Source organism: Perca flavescens, chromosome 9 (genome assembly GCF_004354835.1).
Source record: "Perca flavescens isolate YP-PL-M2 chromosome 9, PFLA_1.0, whole genome shotgun sequence".
Taxonomy (NCBI): Eukaryota; Metazoa; Chordata; class Actinopteri; order Perciformes; family Percidae; genus Perca; species Perca flavescens.
Window position 1 is genome coordinate 443,819 of NC_041339.1, and position 24,692 is coordinate 468,510.

A 24,692-nucleotide genomic window follows, 5' to 3' on the forward strand; every position below is an offset into this window, starting at 1 on the left:
GTGATTATTTTATCGATTAGTCGACAAATCTAACGACTAATTGGACAATTAATCTAACGTTTATTTTTTTGTTGCTCAATTAATAAAAACCATAATGGATCAAATAAATACCAAAAGAAATCTTAATATACTTTATTAAACAGTTTTGCACAGCAAACAATCTTCTGCTTTACACAAAATTAAATAAATACAATTATTTTACTGTTATACAAAATGAAAGGCCAGCCTTTTTACTCTTTTACAGTACAAACATAACCCTCTCATAACTCAAAAAAATTAATAAGTTGTAGTGCAAAAAAGTACCGTGCAGTGCAGTATAGACATTCCTGAGAGTGTTTAACACAATATAAAATTCCTGTTTTCAGTTTTACAGTCCCAACATAAATCTCTCCTGTACAAAGCTACTGCAGTCTGTTTGCTACCGTTAGCTAGATCTAGCAGCTGTGCACGTTGATGCAAGGCTAACCAACACATCTTACCTCTCTGTGCAGTTTGTTCGTGCTAGGTTAGTAGCTAACGTTAGCTACTATAGATAGCTGTGTTCTGCAGCCGTAAGCTAGCTACGATTCAAGCCAACATTAGATTCCATTCTGCAATGTTTTGGTCTCCCACGTGTGTGTGGCGAGCTGTGCCGAAGCGTTGACGCAAAAATTTGACGTCAACGTCATTGACGCATTGCTACAGGGCAGGCCTAGTAAACATACATGTCACTTTCTAAAAGTGCCGTGTTATTGCGTAAACATACATGCCACTTTCTAAAGCCAAGTGGCGTGTTATCTGCACACATTTTGAGAGCTGTATACAGCGCACGGGTTGGTTTTAGGGAAAGAAGAAAGCTACAGTTGAGTTTAGATAACATGACACGTGGTACACTATCTCCGGTCTCCTGGGTGAAAGTCCTGTGTTTACTCGCTACAGCGAGAAAGGGGTGGCAGTTCCTTTTTTGATTTTTTTTATGTGTGTGTTATTCGTTAACATAGACTGAAGGAAATTCATTTGGAGGCCAACTGCTGTTTGTCTTTCTCCTATGGGTTCTGTATGCCAGCTGCTGTGACTATGAATAAACAAGTACACAGATAAAAGAGTCTATATCTCTCCCACTGTTCTGTATCTTCTCCAGGTCTCTGTGCTCTCCTTCCTCAGCAAGGACAATCATGAATAACCACTTACTTTTCTCTGTTTCTTCACTCATTGATAAATATTAGATATCTGCCTCTCTCCAATGTGCCTAGCTCTCATCCCGGTGTCGTGCAAAGGCAAGGCATGACACATACTGTTTTATTTTTATCCATCTCCTTGTGAGTGGGAGTCGGGCCTGCAGAAAGCACTGCCATGCTCTGATTGGCTGCCAAGTCCTCAAGGGTATTCCGTGAAGCCTGCCGCCAGGTGATCAGCGTTTTACCTGGCTGCTTGGCACACAGCTGCAGGGCTGGATGGACAACTTAGTTTGTTTTCGGCTTTATAGAGCTCCGCAAGAAGTGGTATATGGAAGTTTATTTAAGAGAGAGCTTCATTTGTCAATCCACAAAGTACATGTAATTGGTAGTTGGAGTGTGTCTTATACGTAGCACTCTTCATAAACGCACGTGATTCAGAGGGTCGCGCAGGGTCATGGCACCGCACTCGTGGAGCAGTTTTGGGGGTCGGTGCCTTGCTTAAGGGCACCTTGGTATTTACAGGGGAATTGTGTGTGTGTGTGGGTGTGTGTGGGTGTGTGTGTTTGCAGGACTAGTCCTTAAGGAAAGAAACATCCCAATCTTAAACTTCCCTTGGAAAAAGTTCTAAAGTTTATTTTAGACCCTCCTGTAAATCCTATTTGCACATTTCCTGATAAGTCTGGAAAAAAAAACTAAGGTCTTGATTTTCTATTTCAATCACATCCATTCAATACAATTATCTCCAGTTCTTGTGATATCTCGTAGGTATTTATCAATTTCGTTCTAGCATATTTACACGTTTGTTTTTTTTGTCACTGATTATGTAGGTGTAAAGGTGAGAGATTCCTTAACTAACTCATTTTATGGTTGCATAGTTCAAAAATGGCAGAGTTTAATGTTAGCCCAACTGTGCAGGGCCTTTAACATGCCGTAAAATTGCATTTTGATCTCTTAAGGGATGCCTTGATTAGGTGTCTGCTGACTGTGCTCAGCAGAACCCTGCTGGTGAATGTGCAGGTTGTGCAGCAGCAGGTGCTCGGTCCTCTCCGTTAATTGGCCCTCATGTTGCTAACTCACTCCACTAAGTCTTTGAAGCATCACACCAAGTAGAGACTTCATTAAAACCATGCCTATAATTGGAAAACCACCACGCAGGTTTGCCCTATCTGTTACTATTTATTAAGCTGTATAAGACGACTGCATAACTGATAGCTTACAAAGTGTGGTATTATAGTTCAAGAAAAGTACATTGTATTTATATAGTTCTATGACAAATAATTGAGGAGGTAGCTAACAAGTTTGCTAACGGTTAGTAAATTTGGCTCTCCTGCTCTCCTTCCACTAAAAGCTCAGCACTGCAAAGACAGCTTGCTGTTGGTCAACAGCACACATTTACGTGTCAAATTCCCCAAAGTTCAACGGTATGCAGAACATTTAAGCAGGCTAATTTTGCATCCTCGAGTGGATCCTCTGATTGCCAAGATTCCATTGGAATTAATAGATTTTGCTCTGAAATTTAGCTGTTATCGTTCCTGGGGTGTGCAGGCATTTAGGCTTGAGACTATCAAATATTTGACAGAAAACCTGTGTTGTAAACTGGGGCCATGGAGTTTAAAGGATGAAGGCATTTTACAGGTGTATAAGATATAATAAAAGGTGCCAATGAGTTGCATTGTTGCTGTTTTTGGAGCTTGACCTATACTAGGGACTTAACGTCAGGATATCCTTGCCTGTGCTGCTTTGATTTCGACAATTTAAAAAAAAAAGTCTGTCTCAATACAATATAGTCTGTGCAATACTACATCGCTGGAGCAATCCTTTCAACATGTTGAAGATGTTCTATGATGGGGCTTTTCAAACTTTTTTTTTCCCCAATGCAACTACATTTGCATATAACACAAACAGTATTAGTCATACAAGTCTTAATGTCTCCTAACATTAGACAATCCCATCAGATGGTGCTGTCTATTTTTCATGCCAGCATGTGGACTTCTTCTAACTGCAGGTCTTAATGGAATATGATGTCGTTGAGTTCACATACATCGCTGCACTAGGATGTTAAAGATTTAAATGCCTTATGTAACCTCATGAATTCATCCTCTCTAACCCCTACTGCAGCTACATAATAGAAAAGAAAAACTTCTCTAAAGTTACCACAGCCATTTAAATAAAACGATATGCTGTTCCAGCACTACAATGTAGACTTGCAGCAAAAGCAGGTAAAATTGAATAGGGGTCATGTTGTTCAAGGCAGGGATCTTAATAGGGACATTATCAAGAAATCACAACAAACCATGTAGTGTCCCGGCCCTCCACAGACAGTCACTAATTACGTTAACAAAAGAGGAACACATTAGCATACTCATTTTGAGCTCCTCCTTTGAGTCCAGTAGCAGATCAGGACTTGAATGAGCTGTTGTTAAAATAAGCCCACTGGGTCTTTATTAACAGGCGCAGGTTAGCTTGGCTGATGAGTGCTACATGTAGACGGTTTGGGTGAATTAGTCTGCTGTTTTCAGAAGACATGTTGTGAATTGTGGATAGCTTTCTCCTGTCATTAATGGGGCCATTTGCACAAGAAGAACTTGTACACTTTAATTAAAGTGTGAAGGTAACCCTAACCCTAACCCTAACCCATTGACGAAAAAGCTAGTTTGAATAACCTAAATGTCCAGATCAGACATTTGCACAGATGGCCTGGAATCACAAAACTGGGTGCTATCAATAAATGTTGCATCATTGCTTTCACACCGAAGGGGATATGTACCATTATGTAGTTTAGTACCAAACCAACCAACCTTTTTTATCTACCTTTTTCATGTTTGTGATGAGTACTCACTAAACTTACTTAACTTACTTAATATGTGGATTATAGGACATTGTTTTTGTACAATCTGTTTCATTAAAAGATGGTATTAGTCCATTTTAACACTCATTAATCTTAGCTTCCTGTAGTTTAATGTTTCCTTCCCTTTGAAATTGAATAAGCTCCAGTTTTCTCTGTAAACCCAATGCCCTGTGAGAACACACCTCTATTACGACCTAAATGAAAAGAGGATATTGCTGCTGCTGCTTCGCATTTTACTTTTATGTCTGACTAAAGCTTATCATTTGCATCCCATCATAATCTCTGAAATAGTGTTCAGTATTAAAGGCAAAAAGGATATAAAGCTTATTAAGGGGAAATGTTCAGAAATGCAGAGATAATTCTGAAATGTAATCAAAAATCTGCCTTGCTAATCATTTCTCTTCTAGCAGAAAATTCACTAAATTATTGCAGCCACAAGCGTAACCAACCTTCTTGCTTTCACCCCAGTAAATAAATTCACACAAACAGACCTGGAGTTAGATCTTAAGATATTGACAGAAAAAAAACTGAATACCACACTCAGTTCAGCCTTTTAAGATTTTGAGAATACTGTAGGTTGGATCAGGACATTAAAGGGCATGTTAATGTTTCCCTGTAGTACTTAGCTATGTAATTCAATGTGCATCATTGTACTGTTTTATACATACTTCCAAGTGAAATCAAATTATGCTAGTCTCCCTCTCTGGGGAAGGAATGTGGGTGTCTCTTCAGATTTTCTTCTTTCAGTAGTGACTGAAGAGTGCTGTCTCATGTTGCCTAGTGTCCTCCTCCGAGGATGAGTCAGCAACAAGGACGTTGGATCAAACTCTCCATTCTAATGTGACCTGTCCTAACAACCACTGATGTGAAGGCATGCTGTACCGAACAAATATTCACGGTGGTATATAAAATATAAATAGTATATAAATAGTAACTAAATCTCATACTATAAGTCAATATTGTCAATGTGTAGAGCTGCAATTGATGATTTTCAATGTGCAAATGTCTGGTAATCATGTAACTTCAGCTTAAATACAAATTGTAACAATATGTTCAAGTTTTATTTTTTTAAAGGTTGGGATGCCTCCTGTTCTCTATTTACAACTTCACTTTCCTCCATGTCTGCCCAAATTCCGTAACCAGGCAGCTGGCAACGTGATTGGGGCAGTCATGGACTTTTTATATTTGGAAAACTTTACTAGAGTCGAGAAAAGCAATTTAAAAACCTGTGACTTGGAGCGTATGCCCCAGGCAAACAGTTCTCAGTAAACTGAATAGTCTCCAGTTACACATTTCTACCATTGCACGGTATATACTGCGAGGTTAGTAGGAGCACAGTGGTTATGTCAACATAATTCATAATAATGTAGTTAGCTAATGATATGCTAACTAGGGCTGCACGATTATGGCCAAAATGATAATCACGATTATTTTTGATCAATATTGAGATCACGATTAATTATCACAATTATTTGTTGATTTAGCAAAACAAATTTTATTGTCACATAGGCTAATTATAACTGCTTTTACATCCATATTGTGCTACATTCCTGTTAATACATCCATACTGTGCTACATTCCTCCTTTATTGAAGGATACTGTGAAGCAGTATGCCATTTCAGTTACAGTAGTAACTGGATTAAACACAGCTAAAAAGCTGACAGCTAAACGGTGTAGTGTGACTGTATTTCCAACAATGGGATGTCAAACAGTCTGCTGCTAAAGCTATGAGCTAACAGACACAAACTAGCACTATGGTCACTGCTGAAAAACAAAACATACTGGACATAATGTTGCGTTTACTGGTAAACTGGTAAACATTGTGACCGGCTTATGATGACTGACTGCTACCTGTTGTAGAATTTTCCCCACGTTACTCTGTCCTCTGTGACTGTCTACATCAGGGGTGGCCAACCTGAGGCTCTTGAGCCGCTCTTACTGTGTGCGGTGTTATTGATGGATTTTTCTTTGTTACTTTTTGAAACATTTCAGATAAGTAAAAAAAAAAAAGCATTTGAATGCATCTGCCAATACATTTGCCAATTATTTAAAACTAAAAAATAATGCAGCAGAGTTTTTTTATGGACAGATTCTGCAACCTGAGGAAAAACCGCGGCCACAGATCACCTTCCTGATTAACCCTTTTACTGCTGAATCAGATTGTTTGAAAGCCCCTCTAGTGACAAATGAGTGAAAGAGTCACTTCGAGTGGCCACAACTGAGTACAACCAGACCTAAAAAGGAGTGTGGATAACAAAGACTGTCAGATTTCACACTGAGTCAATCTAAGTAAGAAAAAAAACCTATGAAAACTGCTATGTATTATGACTGTCATTAGATCTGGAAGTCACTGTTGCTGTTGTAATGTGGACATGCATGTGTTGCTTGGCTTTTTGCTATGGTGCGTATTTTTTTGTGGCTCTTTATGCTAAACTGGTTGGCCACCCCTGGTCTAAATCTAGAAACTAAGGTGCAGGGAACAACTCTGATTGGCTCACGGAGGTACGTGATCAGACAGTGGTTTATGGAGCGCTAGAGTGGCTTTGCAAAAACTTTGATAAGGAGTGTTGTATGACGCATTTTAAATACCGCTCGATCACGCAAATTTGATGGTGGGAAGCCAAAATCGTGATCGTGATTAAAATTTGATTAATTGTGCAGCCCTAATGCTAACTCTTGGTCTTGGAAGTATCACTAGGTCACTGTACGTAACTAGTAGCCAGGCATGCTAGTGTTAGCGGCTTACATTAGAGCAGAAAATCATTCCTTACACTTTTGCTCTGTGTTTTTGGTTTGAGAAAAATGATTGAACAAAAGGTACCACCCTTTATACTTTTTAGTACCACTTCTACTATAGCTCTGTCACGCATACAGAATTGGACTTTAGTAGATGAGTCATGATGGAGTTTTAATTCCAAATAGACCATGATTGAGTTAATAGAACTAGATAAAATAGCAGGTATCTGTCTAAAGTAGGACAGCTCTGGAACTAAGTAAACTAGATTATGTACTGATGAATTAGCATGAGATCATTAGCATAATCAGTAGCTGAGCATCAAATCCTGTCTTGCAGATATTGAAACCAAGTGAGGGCACAGACACATGTAATTAATCTGCCTGATTAAAACTCTTTCTGTAAACAATTGTATTTGGGTGCCCATTTGATGAACTGTGAATTAAAGACAGATTATGTTTACAGAGTGTGCCTGTGCTTGCCAATTTTGAGGACTCAGTCACAGTACATTTCTTTCACATTGATAATTAATTCAAATTTTACAAATATGTAATAACATTCTGGAATGGAGCTGCACAAAAAACAATGTTGTATGTTGCACCGGGGGGATATGTAGATGAGTAGACTTCTAGAGGTCTATTAGTCAAGATTCAATAAGATGAAATGTCAGTGAAGTGGTAGTCAGCCCCATCCAGGGCGTGGCCAGTGTTTACAGGCTGATTAGACTTAACTGGAGCACTTTGGATCTGTTCCACTGGAGTTTTATTGATATAAGATACTGGCTCTCAGTCAACCATCTGCACTGCTGCTAAATGGATATAAGAAGAGGATGTGATTGATTTCTGCTGGCTTCCCCATTTTCCTTATTAATAAAACCACTGAGGATAAAAAAAATCTGAAAACCATATACGCCATCTATCAAAGAGTGAACCATGTCTCAACATCCTTCTTTCAGAAGTGATTCATTCTGATATATATACCTTATGCTCCTAAAATGATGAATTCATTATTGAATTAACTCCCTCAGCTTCGTAGCTAGCTCCTGTCCGCTCCATTGCTCGATCTGAGCATTTACCATTACTATCAGTATACGGGTGCACTATAATTTTAGCGTCTGCTGATTTTACTACAAGAGACAGCTGGCTTGACCACAGTCAGCTGTCGCTATTGCTGAAAAGTTTACTCTAGTTTGTCCTCGAGTTGTATCTGCAGCCTTTTTAGTTGCCGCTTTTTCAGCTTCAGTCTTTCTTTTTCTTTGCCTTTTTTAGCAGGACACGCGGTTGCAATTAACGGCAGCAGTGGCACCTTTTGCTGAGTTTTCACCTCCATTCTCCAGTAGACTTGCAGCAACTCCAGTGGCAATGAAAAACTAGCTCAGGCTCGTACACGGGAGGGATAGAGTACTTGCAGCGGGGCAAGGAAGCATTTCATTGGTTCTTTCCAGTGTTGGATTATTAGATTAGAGCAGTACAGAGATTGGTTATTTTTTGCTCCTTTTTCAGAGCCCATATATTATTTATTACTGTCTGGGTGTGAAGACCATTTCAAACAATATGTAAAAAAGTGTATATTGGAAAATGTTACCAAACCTGCCTTTTTAAATTCAGTTTCATTTCACAATTAGCCCTGACACCATCAAACACCATAAATGTTATGTTTTCGTTTAGTGATGACTAGAGTTGGACGATTTCCAGTTTCGCTGGTCCGGTCCGGTGTACGAGGCTAAACCGGTTGGATTTTATGCTAACAGGTTGAACCAGCATTTGTCCCTATGTCTGCTTCTGGCAAATTATAAATGTCAGTCCGGTAGGACATTTTTTTACACCAGCCCAAGCCTAGTGATAACTTATTAGTAATATCATCAATACTATAACTAATTAATATCAAACTATTTTTAAACATTATCAATTCCCTTTCTACTGTTTTTAATTATTCCTTCATGTCCTCCTCTGTATAAAATATATTTGTATCATCTGCAAACATAACACATTTCAACTTATTTGATACTGTACAAATATAATTTAAATAAATAACTTTGTTCCCAATACTGAAGATGGGGTAACACCAAAGGTTACTCTTCTTAGTTAAGATTCAGTATTATTAATTGTTACATATTGACACTTATTATATAAAAAACTTTTTAACCAATTTTGTGCGACAATTTCTGCAGAAGTAAGGAATGAAGATCGATTGTGTCAACCGTTTAACATAAATCAACAAATACACCAATAGTGTGTTGTTTCCTATCTACTGATGTATATTATCCACAAATTCTATCACAGCTAAAGATGTCAATCGATTGCTTCAAAACCCATATTGATGGTCACTCGATAACTCATAGCTTAATAAAGTCATCAAGTCTATTTACATTTTTCAAGTATTTTAGAAAATTGAGGTAGCAAAGACACAGGTCTATAATTTCATACAACATTTTTGTTCAACACGTTTGTCACTTTAGGATTTATTACATATATAAGTAAATGGCTCAAGAACACATTCAATCACTTCTTTTAGAAGTGACATATCAATAGTGTTACCATCAGTGTATATATGTATCAAAATTTCTTCAAAATATTTAATATTTGCTACTAAACAAGCCACAATAAAAGTCAAATAAACATAAATCACCTCATCACATTTTATTATTTCTAATGTCGCCACTCTGTGATTAGTACATGGAAATACATACATGACATCACTCTGCCCACTTTAAACCATTGAGAAAAGCATGGACAAAAAGAGAAATACAGAATTCTCTCATTGTGAATAAGAAAAACTGAGAGAACAGAGAATAAGGTTTCCAGGCCTTTAAAACCAACCAGATGTAATTTTATTAGACTGGCATTCAGTTTCAATGCTATACAGGTGACAGACAGCTGTAGTGGTCTGGAAAACCTGTTGAAGCCCTTGAATTCTGGTCTTTTTTCTGGAAAGATGGTTGACCTTTCCCTGAGGTTTCCTTTAGTTCAGTAAAAATTAGTTTGCATCTTTGCATCTCATCACCCTGTTCTCCCCATTGAATATATTAAAAATGAAATTTGCGTGGTTCGGGAAAAGAAATAGTGCCAGTAGCGGCAGCAGCATTGCAATTACATCTGGACCTGATGCCACTGCTGACCTCCTGGTCACCCCCACAAACAGTAATGAGCTCCCTGGGCAGCAGTGACAGCCATGACTGAAACCATAACCACCAATCCTGCTGTTACTTTTATTTATTGAGTGTCTGTAAAGAGGAAGACAAAGCCTCTTGTCTTTCATTTAATGAATTCTGTCTTTTTCTTCTCTTGCAGTTGGAAAGACGTCTCTGATCACACGGTTCATGTATGACAGCTTTGACAACACTTATCAGGTAGGTGCTACAGCAGGCTCAGCGAGTGAATATTTTATCTGTAATGATCAGTTTTGTGTCTGTTGATCATCTTTCCTTTCATAGTGAAACATACACCTTCAAGCTTTAGTGTGTAACTTTTTGATATTAGTAAACGTCCGTTACATTCAAACCATTACCAAATGAGTTGCTACAAAGCTAAGACTATCAGCTCCATACAACTCTCTCTGGATTTCTCAGTGTGACTATGTTCAGGATATTGGGGCGTCCGGTGACTTTCGCGCGCAGAAACTCAAGTGAAGATAATGACCTCTTGTGACGAGTCCATCATGTTTTTATAATCCTCCGTGTCCTCCTTGGCTACTAGCAACTGGAGGAGGTGTGTGTGTGTGTGTGTGTGTGTGTGTGTGTGTGTGTGTGTGTGTGTGTGTGTGTGTGTGTGTGTGTGTGTGTGTGTGTGTGTGTGTGTGTGTGTGTGTGTGTGTGTGTGTGTGTAATTGCATACACAAACAATAAGGACATTTTTAGCCAACATGAATGTTAAAACAGACACCTTTTGAACGAAATAACATTAGGCGCACTGTGGGCCATCAAGCAATCACTATTTCTAACCCTGTTCTCTAAAGCAGCCTAATCTCACTCGTCCTTCTAAAACCAGAAAATTGCGTATGCAGCCACGGCACTTATAGAGGTCTTTGCACGCGTCTGTAGATACACAGAAAATGAACCCTGCAGTATTATTGCTTTATAGGCAAAAAGTATCTACTTATATAGTAATAAAAAAGGAATCAAAAATAAATCTCACAATGCTTATTCTGCCCTCCTTCTCATATAGGTGTGTGTGTGTGTGTGTGTGTGTGTGTGTGTGTGTGTGTGTGTGTGTGTGTGTGCGCACGCGCGCGTGCGCGCGCTCAGGCTCTTTATTGAGGGAATGTAGTGTTATAAGCCTGTGCATTGTGTAAAAAAAAACACAAGTAGATTACCCTGAACACAGTGATATACCATCAGCATATGTGAGCACTGAATGTGAAGAATACATAAGACGTAACTTTTGTTTTGTAGTAGTACTTGATACTATTTGACCAAAACCTGAACCTTACCTTGTCAGACTGTACAGTATCTCTATTTTAATTTGAGGGGTTGTTTATTTCAATTAAAAACACCTGTGAGTTGGAAAATACATTTCCATCAGGTATGAAATTGTCAATCAGGCTTGCTGTCAGGCCAGTAGAGTTAATACTTTCCTGCAGCCTCATGGTCCTTCTAAAGCCCAAGTGGTGATCTGGCCCTGCCTTTAAATCATCTACAGCAGTCTCTAAAGATGGCCTCAGTTCTTGATCCAAGCCAGCCTCCTTTTCCCTCACCTCTTCCATCTAACTTGACTTTCTTTTCCTCTTCAGTATAAACATCTTTAATTAAAGCTTGCTCTCTATCACCCAGAGATGCTCACAAGTCTCTGAGCTAGAGTCCAAGTCAAGTCTCAAGTCTCTTGTGGTTATAATAAGTGTTGCATCACATACAGCGACCCATCCAGGCTGCTTAGAACAATGCATAGCTATATATAAGGAATTCAAAGCATGTAATATGTTATTATGACTCCTTTATCTATCAGCATACAGTATCAGCTTTGATTTTGGTATATAATCAGTGTAAACAGACTATTGCAACATGACAAAAACACCAAGAATGCTTTACTTTTAAGTTAATATCTGTATTTTGCCTTGTAGCTTGAACATACAGTACAGTACTGACCAAAAATTGAGGTTCGGAAGAAAAAGGACTCCCTTGTCTGTCTTGGGAATTGCGGGAAAATATGGTAGATTTTGTTACCTTTTGATGGAGCCAGGCTAGCTGTTTCCAGTCGTTGTGCTAAGCTAAGCTAACCAGCTGCTGGCATAGCTTCTCATCTAACTCTCTGCCAGAATGCGAGTAAGCATATTTCCCAGAATATCAAATTTTTGCATTGAGAGAGTTGCACAGCATTGAGAGCTGGATCATATTATATTAACATATTATCAGTGTTGCTACAAAGATCTGTCTTGTTTGGTCTTACTTCATCCTGCTAACCCTGCAAAAAAGGAAGAAAAGGATAAAATAGTCCCTATTTTTCAGTGTTAGCAAAAGTACTGTGCTGCGCTGTAATGAGATTTGAATGGCTCATTGTGTGTGGATTAAATTGTCTGTGTTAGCGCTGTGATGCTGTGCTTTCACAGTTGCTGCTGCTGTATCCTCTTATATTTCTACATTCGTAAGTCATGAAAGATTACAGAGCCAGACATTTCACAATGACTGTTTGGGCTAACGTCTTTGTGTTGTTAAGCCGCTGAATCTTCATGATGCATTGATGTTTCTTTAAACATCTCTTTGTCACAAATTGCTGTGGAACAGGCTTATATTTGGGCAAAGTTGGCTGTGGACTCGGCTGGGAAGCAGAGATATTATAACAGCTTTCTACCTAACAACTTCCCTTATCAGTGTCTCAATGGTGGGAAAATAAATTCATCTGTTAGCTGCTGGTAGAATGCAATGGTGCTTCTATATTTTGAAGTCCATTATTAGTATTTCTGGACCCAAAGTGTCCCTTAACACAGTGAAGTTAGGAAATGAAAAATATTGTTGAGTTAAAGGGGGCAGAGACGTGAGGCAAAGATACCGCCTGACTTGAAAGGGACAGGTGCATAAAAACAACACAAAGTTAGTTATTACTGATTTGGTTAACTTATCAGCAAAGTGAACAGTCTCAGCAGCAGCAGCAGCACTGCAGCCATAACATGCATCTCATGGAGGCAGTTTAGGTACTTTGAAATCCTAAGTGCCCAATTGCTGCAATTTGCATCACAATTCATACTCTGAGTCATAACTCAGTCAAATCTGTACACAGAGACATGATACAAAAATACACAAACTTCAGAGTCACTTACACTTTTCTGAGGATACCATTACATCTGATGTCATAGGGGGAAAAAAACGCTCCACAATCCTCACGTTTTTAGGTTTTCTACACTGTCAGAAGAATCCAGTGATAGTTGTCTGTTCATCCATAACAGGATCTCCTGTACTAATATCTAATTCAACATATTTTTATGCTGCCAATTTGACAAAATGTAAACAGATATAGGCTAAAAAGTTGTAATCTACACAGGGCTGAATTATCGAATGAAATCAACATTTGAAAGAATGCGATCAGCTAATGTTGAAGACTGCGATGAATCAAATGTGAATATTTAGTCGAATGTTGTGGTCCTCTTTTTATTATTATATTTAGTGTTTTTTCATAAGATAAATGCTGGAATAATGTTACATATCACAGATTGTTTACAGAAATGTCCTATTTTCATTTATGTTGTATAACTTTATTTAACATGTATGCTGCTATTGAGCTGAGGCAGAGCAGACATTTTGGTTTACAGGAAAGAACAGATTTTTTTTTATTGGAATTGTTTATTTTACTTTTACAGTTTTAGCTTTTGTGATAAATATTATGTTTATATATATTTTGTTTGACTGTGTATTAATAGAAATATCATTGTTCTCATCCTTGCATAAGAATAGCATTAGTCTATCTGTTACACAGGGAATATTGAACTTTAGTTAAATTGAGCAAAATAAAATCACAAATCAAATCATAATTGCAATATTTGGCAGAAAAATCACAATTCGATTTTTTTCCCCAAATTGTTCAGCCCTAGTCCACACACATTATATTCTACTTCCTGTTTGTATTCCCCAAATTATTGAACTGTGGTTCCAAAAGTTAGTGCATTATTATCCCCAAAATAGAAGTAAGACAAAGAAAAATAATGACACTATCAATATATATATATATATATATATATATATATATATATATATATATATATATTTTTTTTTTTTTTTTTTTTTTTTTTTACATAACTGGTGCTTAGAAGGTCAGTATGGAATCGTTGGGTTAGAGGGTGTTTTTGCTCTATTTCAGTCTAGTATAGTACAATGTGTTACGACTGTAGTGAGATTAATATCGTCATGAATAAGGCCTATAACGTATGGATAGTAAATGTGAGACGATCATTTCCTGCATTATGCCACGGCCTGGTTGTGATGAGGCCTGAAAGGACTGAGATCTCTTGTCATCCTCGCTTTTTCCAGCCATGTCCTCCCATCTTAAGCTCAGCAGACAGATAGCATCTGTTTATTTAATATTGTCCCCATATGCTGTTTAATGCCAGTCTCTGCCCCGCACTATTCTAATGGCCTGTGCACAAAATGATCTTCTTACATTCACCTTTTTTTACGACAACCTTTTACTTTTTACTTTTACTTTTAAGTTTATTTGAATAGGGACAAGTATGTTACATAAGCTCATGTTACATACTACAACATTTTAGCCGAAGCTAATTCTCAATGTCCGTCCCTAGTGGGCCTTTACACTAAATTCAACAATACATAGTTAAAATCAACATATTAAAACACTATTATACAATAACAACGAAGCCGATAGTCAGTGGTCACATGCTTGACCTATGATTAAAAAGTCTTTGAGTTTGTGTTTGAAAAGGACCCAGTTTGACTCTCCTTTCAGTTCAGTGGGTAAACAGTTCCAAGCTTTTGTGCCTTGTATAGAGAAAGCTGATTCTCCAAATGAAGTACAACATTTTGGGATCTGGCAGTTCCCGTTCTGAGCTCCTCTAGTCCGTGAACCCACAGCCCTGAGAGCAACTATACACTCACTCAAGACCTGTGGCGCTTGCTGATTTAAACATTTATGCATCAGCTTCAACAAAGAAAATTTAATGAAATTTACAAAAGATAAAATATTTAAATTCCTCAGACTAACACAGTGATGTGACCTAATGGATTTTCTATCTAGGATTTTAACCGCTCTGTTATAAATCATTTGAATTGGCTTAACTGTAGTAACAGTAGCCTGTGACCATGTGCAGATGCAGTAACTTATATGCGAGAAGATCATGGCATGCATGAAAGTGTGAGCAGCATAAAACGGTAGGTAGTCCCTGATCAATCTGAATGTATAAAGATTAGCTTTGGCTACTCGACATATTTTTTTAATATGACTGTCAAATTTAAGTTGAGAGTCAAGTACAAGGCCCAAGTATTTGACCTCTGAGACCTGCTTGATCTTATGCCCATTTATCTGTAAATTTAGTTCTTCTGACATGGACTTGAATCTTGAGGCAAAGCAAATAGACATAGGGCTAGATTTACTAACACTAGCGCAGTTTGCGCTGCGTCTGTTTATGCGAGTTTGGTAATAGCACACGCTATGCTTCCACATTTTGCGTAGTATTTATCAACCCTGACACCCATCAGGCAATCAGCGTCTTTCTCCGCCCACTATACCGTAAATTGCGCTGTAGCGAAGCGGTACTTGTGCTATGATATGGCGGAGTGCAGACTGCAATATTCCCACTGCTGATGCTATGACTGTTTGAAATGATCCTGATGCCAATATCTGTAATGTAGCGAGGAGTTTAACAACTGCTGGAATGGAATGTGAACGCTGAGTGGGTGATTCAATGTCATCTTTGATTTCTTCCAGTAACTCTAACATTGCACGGCTGCTTGATCTGTAACGCTAAATGATGTTGTGTTCATTGACAAAGTGTGATTCTTGTGTTAAAAATATTTTCAGCCTCGCCTATGTCTTCGTCTTGCTCAAATTACTGTTGACATTTCACGAGCGGCATAAAGGTCTACGAGGAAACTCGATTGCGGCTGGTTCAGACCTGCTTTTAAGAGGCGGAGAATTTCCCCCTCAGAATAGAGACGCGCTCTTACTGACAGTCTTTGTAAATACCACGGAATATATAATTAGGCGCACTTTGCGCTTATCCTCCCACCTTTTTGGGTGGAACTCCCACTTTCCCCACGACCCTCCCACGAACGCATATTGAAAGCGCAACTTGTCTCTTCTCGCTCATGTGGCAGACAATCTGCGGTTTTACCCAAGTGCACCCTGTTAGTAAATAGCCCGCATCGGTTACGTCCGTCTTTGCGACCAAATAGCGCCTGGAAACAAGCGCAAACGGCTTGATAAATCTAGCCCATAGTCTTTTTAACATTCAATGTCAGGCCTGCATTTTGAAACCACACCGCCACATTTTGCAGGTATTTTGCCAGTTCAACCGAAACTGCATGCACACTTTTCCCTCGCACATAAACCACTGCATCGTCAGCATACATCTGAAATCCTGCTGTAGGACATGAGTTTGGCAGATCATTAATATACAAAGTAAAAAGCAATGGCCCAAGAATGGACCCTTGCGGTACACCTGTATTCATTTTTAAGAACGTAGACATTTCATTATTAACCACCACACACTGATCTCTATGTTCGAGATATGATTTAAACCATTGTAATGCTAATGGTGTAAAGTTAAAATTGGACAGTTTGTGGATAAGGATATCATGATTTAAAGTGTCAAATGCCTTTTTGAGATCCAAAAAGACGGCGCCAACGATTTCTCCATTATCTATTGCAAATTTGAGTTGTTCCACAAAGAAACAATTTGCCGTTTCGGTGGAGTATTGAGGACGGAAGCCAAATTGTAATGGGTGTAAAATGTTATTTGATTGTATAAAAGTCATAAGTTGCCCATACACTATTTTCTCTAACACCTTTGAAAATACCGGTAAGATGCTTACAGGGCGATAATTGCATGCCTGGTCGGGTGTTCCTGACTTAAATAATGGCATAACTTTAGCCTGTTTCCAGATTTTAGGGAATTGTCCACTCTGAATAGACAAATTAATCAAGTGTGTTAGAGCCTTTACTAAATTGTTTCTATTTTGTTTCAAAAGGACTGTATTTATGTGAAAAAGATCCTTACTATAGCTGTTGTTAACTGAATCTATTGCTTCAAGCACTTTTACTTCATTAATCAGTTGAAGTGAGAATGAAGAGTATTGGTTTATTGATTGTATAGTGAACTTTGGTTGCTGTTCTACATTAACTTGTTGCACCAGTTCTTCCACTGACGAAACAAAAAACATATTAAATTCCAATGCTATTTGTTTACTGTCCCTAATCTGCCTGTCTCCATTTCTAAGTTCGTGGATGGTCTTTGATTTGCCTGATGGTTTCACAATACCATTTATTTGCTTCCACATTATGAGAGGACTTCCCTTGGCTTCTGTTATTATTGTGATGTAATATTTCGCTTTTGATTTTCTTATATTTTTGGTCGCTCGGTTTCTTAAACTTTTAAAAATATTTATATCACTACTTAGTTTGGTCTTAACTGATTTTTTCAGAGCCAGATCTCTTTCTTTCATTAATCTTTTCAAGTCCTCATTAATCCAGGGTAATGTTCTCTTCTTGAAATACTTTTGCTTTTTAAGAAATTTAGAAATGATCCCTTCAACCTTATTCATTACCTCTTTACATCAGCTATGCACATCGTCGTTGTCCATAACTAAGCTCCAATCAAGAGCATTTAATTCATTATCAACAGCAGAAAAATCTCGCTTTAAAATAGTCAATATATTTGAATGAGTTTTATTTATATTTAATAAACGTTTTTTTAGATAATTTTCGGGCAACAAGAATCATGTTATGATCAGACAAACCAGTTAGAAAATTGTATGATTTCAAAATACGATCATCCTTGTTCGAAAAAACTAGATCTATTTGTGTTCTTGAAGATTTTGAGATCCTTATAGCACCCTTAATTAGTTGGGAGAACTCAAATTTAGTCATTAAGGTTTTGAGTTTTTTCCTTTTACCAGAATTAGACCAGTCTATATTAAAATCGCCTAATACAATAACTTCGGACTTATGGGCCACCAATTTCATTAATTTGCTCAACTCATCATAAAACACATCTTTAAAAGAAGGAGGATTATATAAAATCACAATTTTAAAATGCATACTTGATGATAATGAGATCTCAACACAAATAAATTCAATATTTAGCTCATGTTCAAAAGTGACTTCTGTGCATGTCATATAATCTCTTAAATAAAGTGCAACTCCTCCTCCTCTTCCAAATTTCCTGTCATTTCTATAACATTCATAACCTGGGATATCAATTAAACCTGTTTGAATCCCACTATGAAGCCAGGTTTCACTCAGGCCTAAAAAGTGTAAGTTCGAGTCCATTACCAGCGATTTAACGTCATCATGCTTTGGCAGCAGGATCCTAATATTCAAATGCGCTCCAAAAATGCCTTTAGGTTTGCTTTTGCTGTCCCATAAAATTTTCGCATGGTTCACAGTGGGAAAAAACTGGTGAAATTCATGTTTACTCACTGTTTTTAAAGATGTATCAAGCATCTGTCTTTCATTCCGACAATGATTTCCCGAGTCCTTCTGCACTTGCATCTCCATAGTACTGGACAATGTTCCACTGTCAAGGCTAGCCAACCTTGCCACTGAAACAGGGCATACGCGCAGTAGTACGTCCTCCTGTGATATGTAGCCATAGATCAAAGCCAAAGATCAGTCTATCCTAAGGGCCGTTACAGAGTCAACGCGAGCAAGTGACGCGAGCAAGCAATATACTTGAATTAATGTACAACACTTGCAATGTCGCCCCCACCGACAACGCATAGTATTGCATGCATCGGTGCGTCATGTAACAAAAACTAGGACGACACATTTAGCCTTGCAGACGTGTATGCATAGCGATGCGTTGACTCTGTAACAGCCTTTAAAGTGTGTGTGTGTGTGTGTGTGTGTGTGTGTGTGCCACTTCTCTTCTCTCTCTCTCTCCGGCTCAGTGACAGGTAGGGTTGAAAATGATTTTGCCGTCTTTTTCTAGCCCAACTCCAAAGAGACCTTTGAGTATTAATTAAAATGCTGCATGCATTTGCTCGGTTTGAGTGTTTATGCTGCTGCTCACAGGGGAGACTAGATTTTTGCCCAGTGAGGGTGGGAAGATGTTGTGAATGTGAGCCTGCAGGAGACATCTGTTTTTATGAAGTCACGATTTCCAGGCATACATACCGAATCACCACATTTTTTTCAGTTTTTGTTTTCATGTACCTCAAGCTTTTAGATTTGAGGTGATCCAGTTCAATCCTAGCAGTGTATTTAGAAGCCGAGGGCCATCAGAAAGGTGAAACCGAGCGTGCTAGTCTAGTGGCTTTAGTCAGCAGGAGGATGTGAGCGAAGCGAGACTCCCATCAGGCAGCCACCCAGCCGGAGGACATGGAGGCAGGCAGCACGTGCTAAAGGGCTCAGAGCTCTCCAGAGGCAGAAAGCTTTTGTCAGCTGTGGTGGAGCTGCCAGTCAGGCCTGGCCACCAGGCTGTGACTGCATCTGTCTGCTGTGCCCAAATACTCCGCTATTTAACTTAGCAACTGGTGAATCTGATTTTCAAAAATATATAAAATGTCAGGCTTTGGGACAAGTTGAAGCAATGCTTGAACTTGGTCCTCTTTCTGTATTTCGGTTGGAATATTTCATTATACTGAATTTGAAAGTAGTTAGCAAAAAGTTTTTTCACATAATCTATCAAATATGTATGTATTACCCTACTTATATAATGGTATATAACTAAACAATGAATCGCAACTGAATCATCAGCAATCGTTTACATCATTTTTCAAGAATGTCAAAAATAATTGGTTCCAGCTTCATAAATGTGAGGACTTGCAAATTTCCGTTATCTTTTGTGCTAGTAAATTAATTATGTTTGGGTTTTAGACTATTAGTCAGAAGAAACAAGCTTTTTGAAGACATCATCTTGTAGGAAAAATGTGATGGCCATTTTTCACTATTTTCTGATGTTATGTAGACTAACAATTAATCCATTGTTTGAGAAAACAATGAGAAGATTAATTTATGTTGAGACTAATCATCAGCACTAAAACACAAATTTTCCAGCAACAGTATAAAGATAACGTCTAAACGTTATCTTAGTTGATAACAGGAAATTAATCTTGAGCAATTTTGATAATTGATTAATCATTTAAATCAGTTATTAAGGAACAATGCCAAAAACTCTCTGGTTTCAGTTTCTTAAATGTGAGAATTTGCTGCTTTTCTCAATGTTATATTATTGTAAATGAACAGTTTGAAGTTGTCACCTTGCGTTCTGGGAGCTCTAATTCTCGGTTGTCTCTTCTAACTCTATTGTAGCCAGCCAGGGTGACACGTTTCTCTCTTTGCTGTTGCAACAATTCTGCTATCATGGTAGTATTGGTATCATGGAGATTGGTTAATCTTAAATTAATGTCGAAGTGGGGTACAAATCTACCCATAATGCTTTGTGACATGAGTAAAGTAAGTTAAATAGACTAATTATGAATCCGCACTGGCACGACTCATTACTGTGGTTACAAATGTGGCATGCTGTAATAGTTACAGTATGTTCTACATATATTATATACAAAGCCTGCTGTCTGACGGAGAAGGCATGATCATATATTGATGAATTCCCTCTTGTTCTGGCAGTAAATTCCAAAGTAATCTGATTTTGCATGTTCACAAACTGCTGTCAAATATGACGCTGTGAGCAAATGCCACTATGCTCACTGTGACTCCAGATCTGTTGGTTTAACAACGTCACTGACAGATGGAGGACTTTGAAAGTCCCTGGTGGGAGCAGCAGTAGTCTCTCATTGTCAGACCTTCCTCCACAGCATTGCAGAGGAGGGCCTGGCTAGTCCACACAGCATTCATGGGAGAAAAACATGTTCTGGTTTATTGCCATTTCTTTAACCAATCACAATAGTTTTTCCCCCAGTGGGGAAATTACAGTTTTCACTCTGTTAGAAATCACTACACACAGGCTTGAAATACACACTCAGGACCTATACATGCACAAATGGAGAGATGTCAGAGTGTGGAGGCTGCCAGTGCTGGACCAGTACCCTGAGCCGCTGGGTGGGGTACAGTGCCTTGCTCAAGAGCTAGCTACCAATCCACACTACGTACTTTGGTCCGTACATGGACTTGAACCAGCGACTCTCCGGTTCCCAGCCCAACTCCCTACGGACTGAGCTACTGCCACCCTCCTCTTGGGTGGAGCTATGCGCCAGACGGAGCAACAGTGCCTCTGCAAAATAGCCTCAGGAAGGAACTTGTTTTGGTGGAACATGTGTACGTTCCAAAGTAGTTTTAGTCGTGCAACAGAAAACTCCGATTGGACAGATAGTCTAGCTAGCTGTCTGGATTTACCCTGCAGAGATCTGATCATAGTCCTCAGAAATCCATCGGAGGTTAGAACGGCAACACAAAAAAAGAGGAGAGTAATGGACACCCGGCCGAAAAGAGGGACATCCGGCAGAATTTCTGGCGGCACCGGAAGTGGAACATCGTGGATAAAGACTAGAGCAGCAGTGACGAAGAAGTATTCAGATTCACTACTTAAATACCACAATTATAAAAAAGTATATTCCAATTTCAAATCCTCTATTTGTTAAAGTTGCACGCAGTGATTAAAGCCAAATGTGGCATTTCTGTTTGGTCATCAATCTGTGAACATCTTGTTGATGCAAACACCCCAAAAATGATTAAGTTTGGATTAAACGGCAGGTCTAGTGGTGCTCCATGACCTCCTCACAAGTGAACTCTGAGAAGTAGTAAACAGTCAAACCTGTGCTCCGTTTAAAGAAAGGGACTGGTTGACAGCGCACACTGGAATCAGTAGCATGTATTTTCCATGAGACTGATTGTCAGACAATCTGAAAGTAAATATTAAATGCAGTACAACTTTGTTCAGGTATTGCTCACACTTCCCCATGTGTCCGTCCAGTTACTTCCATTCCCATCTGGTGTCACAGTAGTATTTGTCAGAAAATGTTTCACATAGCCCAGCTGTGGTTTCCATCTTCATTGCCTTAGAGTACCAGATGAGTCATCATGTTTGAGTGCATACAAACCCACTGTAGCACCTACCCTGCTGCCATCACCTGATCAGGATTGGTTTATAGCAGAACATGTGATTTTTCACAAACTACTAGGGGTCTCTCGATCAAAACAATGGATCGTAAACACTTTTGATGACGTGGTGAGGTTGCGTGGAATTGTGGGAGTTGTAGTTTTCCAAGTTGAACACCATCGGCGATTAGAATGCGTCTGTTCACGGATGAGTTTACCCATTCAAGTTTTATTCACTATACATTTAGTAACAAGCAGTAACGTTTATTCATGTCATTCTAATGAAATGGCTGCAGTTTCCCCAACATAATTGATGAATAATGAATATTTTAATTTTTGATTAATCAATTGATTAATTGGTTTTCTTAATTTTTGGATTTATCGTTTTGTCTATAAAATAGTTAAACGAAAAGATACCAATTATATTTAGTTTTGCCCGACTAACAGTCTCAAACCCAAAGTCTCTTGGTGTCCCCACATCAAAAACGTCAAAATCAGTTTATTTAATGATGATTTCACATATCTTAAGCCCAATATCTCAAGGCCTTATTCAGGTAAAATGAGTGAAATCTCTCAGATCCCTTAAAAGCATATTTTGACTTAGTCCCCGGCAAAATGAGCCAGAGTGCCATGGTCTTTCTTGTAACAATGTGTGTTAGTTAGTTAGTAAAATTTAAAAGGAATATGAATAATTTCTGTTGATCTAATCCATTCATGTATAGCTGTCTGTGTGGGATTCTATATTTAAAACTGGAGCCTACAGCACCTCTGCTATCCCCCAGGGAAAACTCCTGCCACATCTATATGCTTTTAACTTTATTCAAGCTGTTGTGTCAATAATGTCACACCAAATCAGCAATATTAAATGTTTTCTCAGGGGACCCGAATGTTCAAAGTTTTCTTTAATTTCAAAGTTATTTTTATGGACTGTTGTAGCGAGTCAATTTGACCAAATTAGTGCTTTTAACTTTTGGCACACAGAAAGTTTTTTAAGTCTGTTATGCAAGTTGGTAAATACTTTTCAAGCATATCCTGCCAGAATAAATAGGGGAGTTAATTTGGAAGTGCATGAAATCCACCTGTCTGTTTTGGGGCTGATACAGCCAAACAAGTATTTTAATTTTGCTTACTATAATCTTGTATGAAGCACTTTATAATTGTAATTCTTTGAGGCTGTTTATTTTCAGCCTAGCAGTGCCCGATCTGACTGAGTGTAAAGGAAGAGTATAAATGACGTCCTGTCTTCATGCCAGACTCTCTGAGTTAGGCCGCTGTTGTAGCCGACATCACCAAGGAAACGAGTGTGTGATCAAGCTGCTGATGCCTAACTCTGTCAAAGTGGGCAGTGGGCACCCTGCTGGACGGCCTAGCATAGACAGACGCAACGGATACACCCACAACAAAATACAAATACAAATGTATGTATAGAATGTATCTTAGTACAAATAAATTGCATCGAAATGAAATCAGTGTGGCTGTTAAATACAAGCAGGAAACTGCATCCTCCCTGTCAGCCTATCAGGGCTGGGGTCACACAAGCTTAAAACATGCAGCTGGGGACTGCTGCCTAATCCTGGGTCAGTCCTTTGCCCCCTGCCTTTAAGCCTTTTACCCCCCTCCCCCCTAATGGCATTAGTGATTTACAAGCATTGTATTGTTTATTTTGAAAAGAAGCCATCTTTGTGATTGTGAGGTCTGAAAGTTTATTGTCAACTGTCTATAACTGAACGGTTCTGGCATCAAAAAAAAAAATTCAGTTACACAAAAAAAAAAAAATCCGCAGTTTATCATTGATTTCTAGGTTTTGATTCATCCAGGCCAGAGCACCTGATGATGTCACGGCAGAGAGCCGTGGGCTTGGCTGTGGAAAGTAAACCTCCCTTGAAGAGAACACAGTGCCATCTGCCTTGGGACACAATACGGGAATGATTAGATTGCTATTATGAATGGCAAATGTGAAATGAGATGAGCCATGATTTAAGCAGCCCATTTGAGTGTAAAACCATATTCAAACATTAACAATTGTTCTGATAATTGAAGTGAAATATTTGCACAATAATAGCTGACATACTGTAACCTGTTTTGAATTTAAATAGTGACTGCGTTTGATGATTCAAAAGATAATCAGAGTTGAATCAACAATCTACTAAAATTGAACATTTTAAGCTCCATAACTGTTATTATTTTACAGTGCTGTTGTATTGGACTGCATTATAGTGCACTGGTATCCATACATGGAGTGATGTGAGATGATCAGGACTGTAATGAACCATGGATCTAACAGTAATCTGTCTTCCTCTTTTCTCTATAAGTTGCATTATTCAGTTCCTCAGCAAATTCTCTGTTCTTTGCTTTTCAAGGTAGTTACAGTGATGTTGATCCACGGGTATCTTCTTTCCCTAGGCCACAATTGGAATTGACTTCCTGTCGAAAACCATGTACTTGGAAGATCGAACGGTAAGAACCTCCGTAACAGCTGTATAATGTCATGATGAAGATGTTAAATGTCTGTAATGTGTCAGCAGTGCAGTAACTCCTTTCAGAGAGAAACCTACTGTAGAACTGCTCATCACTACAATAATGCATGTGCTGAAATGTTACTCTGCAGTACTAATGAACAGCATGGCGCCTGGGTAGCTTGTAATACAGTATGTAGATGAATACAATCTGTGTGCATGTCTGTTTATCTTTGGTAATCTTTCATACAGCAGTACAACCTTGTAAGTGTCATCATGATGAGTCCACTCATATAAATAAGTGTGGATCTTGTGCTGAGCACCCTCAGAAGCATCTTATGCCGT

The 24,692-nt window shown here is 38.6% G+C and overlaps 1 protein-coding gene across 5 annotated transcripts in view; it reads left to right on the forward strand.

Annotated features, from left to right (window-relative positions):
* rab6ba (RAB6B, member RAS oncogene family a) overlaps positions 1-24,692 on the forward strand; it is a 58,316-nt gene that overhangs the window by 16,308 nt on the left and 17,316 nt on the right. For 3 of the 5 annotated variants that reach the window (XM_028587307.1, XM_028587308.1, XM_028587309.1), the window contains exons 2-3: positions 10,030-10,088; positions 24,295-24,348. In XM_028587307.1, coding sequence (XP_028443108.1) covers positions 10,030-10,088; positions 24,295-24,348 — 113 coding nt within the window. Of the gene's footprint in view, positions 1-10,029; positions 10,089-24,082; positions 24,175-24,294; positions 24,349-24,692 lie in introns of those variants that run through there. The other 2 variants (XM_028587310.1, XM_028587311.1) reach the window with 2 other exon arrangements.